Here is a 6,000-nt window from a genome sequence, read left to right as displayed (position 1 = left end):
TTAGATTAAAGGCAGATTCTTTATTGGCTGAATGTGCTGCACTAGATATTTAAAACAACACAAACATTCATGGTCGCAGTTTTTAAATTTAGCTCATAGTTGAGTTACATACAACAGTTAACAGACTTAGGAAAGACAATATTCTGTGTGTTTCTTAACAGCTTTATCAAGCACATTTGTAAAAGATCGAACTTTTATTTCCAGTTACTATGATTTCCCCATACACCAAATGAACCAACACATTCATTTATTTTAAATAATGGAAACTGTACATGGCTACACTGTGCTCTAAAATTACTTGCATTAATGAGGACATTAATTTTAGCATTTAAAAAAGGAGACTTCAAAATAACCTTAGACAATTTTGAAAACCCAGACAAGCCGACTACAAGTAGCGAATTCCTCAGTTTTCAGATGCAATGGTGTGACGACGTTGGGCGGGCGGCTGACTGTGAGAGGAGTCACGGTGACCTGAACCTGTTCTAGTAAAACCAGTCAGCAGTGAACGTGGGGCAAGTGCACGTGGCTGGTCTACAGCTCCCACTGCCTGGTGACCAAGGAGCATCCTGAAGTTTCCGAGAAGAGACTGTGTGAGAGCAGCATTCTTCCAGCTACTGAGCAAGATCCTTTGCCGGGTAAGAGATGGCAGAGAGAAAGTCACCTGCTGAAGGAGGGGGCAACGGTGGGCAGGGAGTCGGCCGTCCACGGGGAGCCTGGCCTTTCCTTTAGGGGACCCTGAAGTCTGCGGCTGCCCCGCCAGCACCTGTGAGTGTAACCCAGTGACCGGCACTCACACCCCATCACAGACAATACGCAGGGCCTCAGGGACTGCAACACGTGGACATGAAGTGACACACATCAAATTAAGAGTGAGTGAGAATGGGCCGGGCGCGGTGGCTCACGCCTGTAATCCCTGTACTTTGGGAGGCCGAGATGGGCGGATCACGAGGTCAGGAGATCGAGACCATACTGGCTAACACGGTGAAACCCCGTCTCTACTAAAATACAAAAAAAAAAAATTAGCTAGGCGCGGTGGCGGGCGCCTGTAGTCCCAGCTACTCGGGAGGCTGAGGCAGGAGAATGGCGCGAACCCGGGAGGCGGAGCTTGCAGTGAGCCGAGATGGTGCCACTGCACTCCAGCCTGGGCGACAGAGTGAAGACTCCGCCTCAAAAAAAAAAAAAAAAAAAAAAAAAAGTGAGTGAGAATGAAAAAAGCTAGTGCTTAGTCCTGTGAAAAATAAAAATCAGATAGCGAAATGCCAAGTTAAATCACAGACACCTGGACCACAAATAATCTACCCCAGTTGTAATATTTATTTTAATGGAGACCACAAATTTTTCCAAAAATCTGCTTGAATTAGAAAACTTAAGGCCATTTATATGAAATAAGGGTTTTAAGCACAGCTGCACAGGTTAGGACAGTAAGAGCTCCAAAGATGTCTACATATAACTTTCCAAATCTCCTCTTATCAATCAGTCTCTCCATGTGTCGCGGGAGCTGCCTGCACTTTCGTGAATGGGACACTGAGAAATGCTTCAATATGTACCATGCCATTCCAGAACATTCCCTCCAGAAGCAGCTCTTCCTGCTGCACTCAACCTTCTGCTGAGATGCAAAGTATATTTTAAAACGTATTTTAAAGTCATACAGGATCTGATCTAGTAAGAATGGCAAAACAAATACTTCTTGGGCATTTCAAATGAGGTCATTTTAGTTGAAATGTATACCAACAATTTTCGAAATCAGAGGAAGGAAAAAAGAGAGAGATGGCAAACCCAATATTTAATACAGCAAATACCTTTAGGGTACTTAGAAAGTGAACAGTCTTATTACTTGTTATTTTCCTGGACTTCCTTTATTTGGCAGGTATTTATGTTTTCATCATGGTTGAAGAAGCTGCTTGGAAACAGGTGAGCTGCAAGTGCATGCTACTCTTGAACTTGTTCAGGAGCTCTTCCAGTAACCTGGAGGAAGGAGACACTTGTTTTACAGCCTGACAGATGGGGTGGCCTAGCAACACAAGAAAACACCAGGGGAGCCAGCTGCCTGGCTCTGCCTATGCTTGCTGTGTTGAGAAGGCAGCTGGAAAGTTCTACCTGTGGATCCTTAACTCAGCAAAAGAAACACATCAATCAAAGAAGTTGGTCAAATAGGATATACTGATATACGTATTTATGTTTGTATAGAAACATCTCCTTCCTATCCCCTCCCAAGATTAATTAGATTCCTCCCTAAAACAGACTGATGCTTGGGCCTATTCTTTTTAGAAATTCAACTCTAAAATAATTTACACACCTTCAAATTCACTTTTTGTTAAATGGTTCTATGAACATTGGCAAACCCATACCGGAGTGTAGCAGGCCACAGCACGGGGCACCGCTGCACCCTCTCCCCTGCTGCCACTCCAGTCAGCCTCTTCCCTAACCCCATCCCCCAGCAGCCACTGGTGACTTTCCCTTCCTCTCATTTTGCATTTTGTCTTTAACAGCTAGTGGTGAGTGGGGAGCGAAAGCAGTGGGTTAATCACCAGGGTAAGCAGGGTTAGGGCTAATTCCACTAGGCAAATCGCTTTGCTACCTGATATCTCAATCTGTTTCCCCAACTGATCTGATATAGTCATCTAATTTCTTTTTCTTTTTCTTTTTTTTTGAGATGGAGTTTTGCCCTTGTCACCTAGGCTGGAGTGCAGTGGCACGATCTCGGCTCACTGCAACCTCCACCTCCTGGGTTCAAGCTATTCTCCCGCCCCAGTCTCCTGAGTAGCTGAAATTACAGGTGCACGCCACCACGCCTGGCTAATTTTCCTATTTTTAGTAGAGACGGGGTTTTACCATGTTGGCCAGAATGGTCTTGATTTCCTGAAGTTGTGATCCGCCCACCTTGGACTCCCAAAGTGCTGGGATTACAGGCATGAGCCACCAAGCCTGGCCCTAGTCATCTAATTTTAAAGCTAGAAAGGATCTTAGACTTTTCCTGGTTTGGATGAAGCAACCAAGAAGTGGGTTTAACAGTACTGAGGTCAAGAGACTATTTCACGGTTTAACAATGCTCGGTATTAGAATACTATTCCCACAGCAAACCTAAAATACAGTCCTGACCTGGGGCTACTTCAGGGTGTGTATTGTTCTTGACTCTCGAACACACTACCTTTTGAGCCCTGTTCCACATATGAAACGTAACAGTGATTGTTTTAATCTTTTATCATATTTATTTTAAAGAAATGAACAGGGTTTGGAACCAATTCAAATAGAGGCTGGAAGTTAGTGAGAGAAAGCAGCAGCAGGAAAAAAGAAGAAAGGGCTGACTGTGCAGGCACTGTCCGTACGGCTGCCATGTGCCCACGTGGGACGCGCACAGCAGGGGCGATGCGGGGACTGCAGGGTGGAAGGGCTGGTCTGCTGCCCGCTCTGTGCGTCAGTGCCATGTGACAGCTTCCCCCCATCGCCCAGCCCATGTGCTGTCTCTGCCCTGCACTGAGTCTGCTCTGCGTTCACGGTGCCAGCATTTCACAGTCAGCGCACCACACACGCCTGTCCATGGACCCGGCAGCCACGTGCGGAGGGCGTGGTAAAGGTGTTACTGCAGAGTTTCTGCTGCCTCAGTGCGGGGGAGCCTCGATATTTGTGAAATTTACCTGGCCTAGATTTTTCTCTTAGGTCTGTTTCCTGTTCTATGAGTAGTAAAGTTTGAAGTCAGGTTGAGATCATCAGTGTGGTCTAACGAAATATATACATATATATAAAACTTTATTATGCCATATGTGCACATCTACTCTTTCATAACATTTTATATTTTATAGAACACAAAATGAACACTACTGAATTACTCAAAGATAAAAAAATCACTGACTCCTGCATTTTACTATGCGGTCTTCTTTCTTCCATTACTTCTTAAGGATGTATGCTACTAATACAATTTACTGAATAAGTCATAGTGAGCTTTCTTAAGATATTTTCTGTACCAGTCACTTGAAACGAGAGCCAACTTCTAAATTATCCTCAACCCAGAAGAAAGGTCTTACCTTATTCTGTCACTCGGAAGACATGCAAGTTACAGTGACGAGATGTACCTACTAACGGCTCTTATTCGGATTCTTATTTGGATTCTGCTCTTCCTAGAATCCAAATCATTATTATTCCTTTTTAAAAGGTACTTTAGGTAACAAAACCTTGCTGAACACATGCAACTGGCTCCTGAGAACAGCACACAGGACTTACTTTTTATCTGCTCCACTGGAGAGCTGGGGCAGGGCTTCCAAGGCCTGCTTAAAACTTGACCTGGAACACAAACAGCCACACTGAAGTTGAAGCCTTGCATAGGAGAACTGCTGACAAATTCTTAAGCATCCCTTAATTATTGAGAAGCCAATAAAAGCCAGTGAAGCAAGGAAATACGAGAAAAAGTAAAAGTGAAAAACAATAGAAAAAGTAAAAGTAAAAGTGAAGGTGTAGCTACCAGGTGGAGGCTTTGTAGCAGCAGGGTCAGAAAAGCTCAAGTAGGAAATGAAACGCAACTTGAAAAGCTAAAGGAAAAACAGATCTTCTTTTAGAGGATGCTGCTGGTGACAGAGGAGAGCTTAATGTGAACATTTGAATTTAAAAGGAGTCTTTTCAAAACAAACAACTGCAGATGGAGTAACTGGTAAGAAAGGAAAGAAACTAAGAAATGAAAGATGACACACAGCGGGGTGTTTACAGTATTTGGCACGCACGGGGCCTCATCTACAGCCAATGTCTTGTAATACTTAAATACAGCCTACTTAAAACTTGTTGAAAAATGGAGAGTTATATAGATGCTTTAAAAATTCAACATGATTTCCTTACACGAAGAAGGTAAAAGGAAATAATTTTTAAAAAGACAACTTTGGGATGTTTAGCTTTTACAAGGAGAAAGTATTAGAAAAATTATCAAACCAAATGAAAAGCATCATAGGGGAGACTGTTTGGGAATAACTTGTACCATTCACAAAGGAACAGTTCTTAACTTTTACCTCTTCTTTTATGATTGGTTAAGGTGAAGAAATAAATGTAATTATTCTTGACTTTAGGGAGTCATTACTTCTATATCGTAAAAACATCCTCCTCAATCTACCAGGAAGTGCGTTTTTGAGCAGTATTCCTCAAATCAGGGGCAAGTGTCACAGCAACAGGGAGGAAGACTGAAAAGTTCCAACAGAGTCATAAAACCTGGTGCTGGGCATCTCCAGCTGCTCCCGGGAGGGCGCGGTGGGGGCTGGGACGGGCGGCTGGGTGCACTCAGGTCCCTCCCCACATTCAGCGGGCTCTTTCCTGGTGTGGAAACCACTGCCTCTACCTCCACCATCAGCTTGTTTCTTACGAACCTCTTTTTGATTAATTGAAAGAAAAGTGATGGAATTGTTTTGACAGTATGACAATAATGATAAAACACTGTACCATCCGTATTGGCAGGGTACTGAAAATTAAAAAGTGACTTGGCACATTTTCTCATTTAATCCCCTCAAAAGCTTGCCTAGAATATTTTAATCTTCCTCTACAGATGAGTACCTTATACTCTGTAAAACTAAGTCAGCAGGAAGAAAGAGTAGGCATTTACATGAAGTGCGACACATCCAACACGGGCTGGGTGCTTTCCATCCTGTTAGCATGTTGTGCAGACAAACGATGGCTGGGAAAAGGTGTGGCTAAACAATGAACATGGAGGCCCGCTAAAAATGGCTTCTGGTGAGCTGTGACGACAGGAATGAAAGGCTAACTTCATGTGTTAGGAAAAAATGGAAAAAGTCTTTTCAGTCGCAAAGCTGACAGTAAGAATGACAGCAAGCCATGTTATCAGATGCTGGAAATGAGTGAGTAAGCATATTACAGTGTCCTCAAACATTCCATTTGCATACTACTCGGCCTCTCGGGGACATCAACGTATCACCCAGTATTTCCTAGGTAATGCTGCCCGTGTAGTAAACAACCTTGCACAGGTAAACAGTAGTTCTGTTTCACTTCACCTACTGAAATTTCAATGGT

General features: G+C 43.5%; 1 protein-coding gene across 10 annotated transcripts in view; it reads right to left on the bottom strand.

Annotated features, from left to right (window-relative positions):
• EXOC2 (exocyst complex component 2) overlaps positions 1 to 6,000 on the bottom strand; it is a 209,956-nt gene continuing 203,956 nt past the window's right edge. For 7 of the 10 annotated variants that reach the window (XM_015135397.3, XM_015135399.3, XM_077998623.1 and 4 more), the window contains 2 exons: positions 4,219 to 4,278; positions 1,292 to 1,965 (listed from right to left, as the gene is read on the bottom strand). In XM_015135397.3, coding sequence (XP_014990883.1) covers positions 1,872 to 1,965; positions 4,219 to 4,278 — 154 coding nt within the window. In that variant the 3' untranslated portion in view covers positions 1,292 to 1,871. 10 annotated transcript variants of the gene reach the window in all.

This window comes from Macaca mulatta, chromosome 4 (assembly GCF_049350105.2).
Source record: "Macaca mulatta isolate MMU2019108-1 chromosome 4, T2T-MMU8v2.0, whole genome shotgun sequence".
NCBI classification, from domain to species: Eukaryota; Metazoa; Chordata; class Mammalia; order Primates; family Cercopithecidae; genus Macaca; species Macaca mulatta.
Note: the sequence above shows the minus strand (reverse complement) of the source record. Positions and strands in the feature narration are given on the sequence as shown.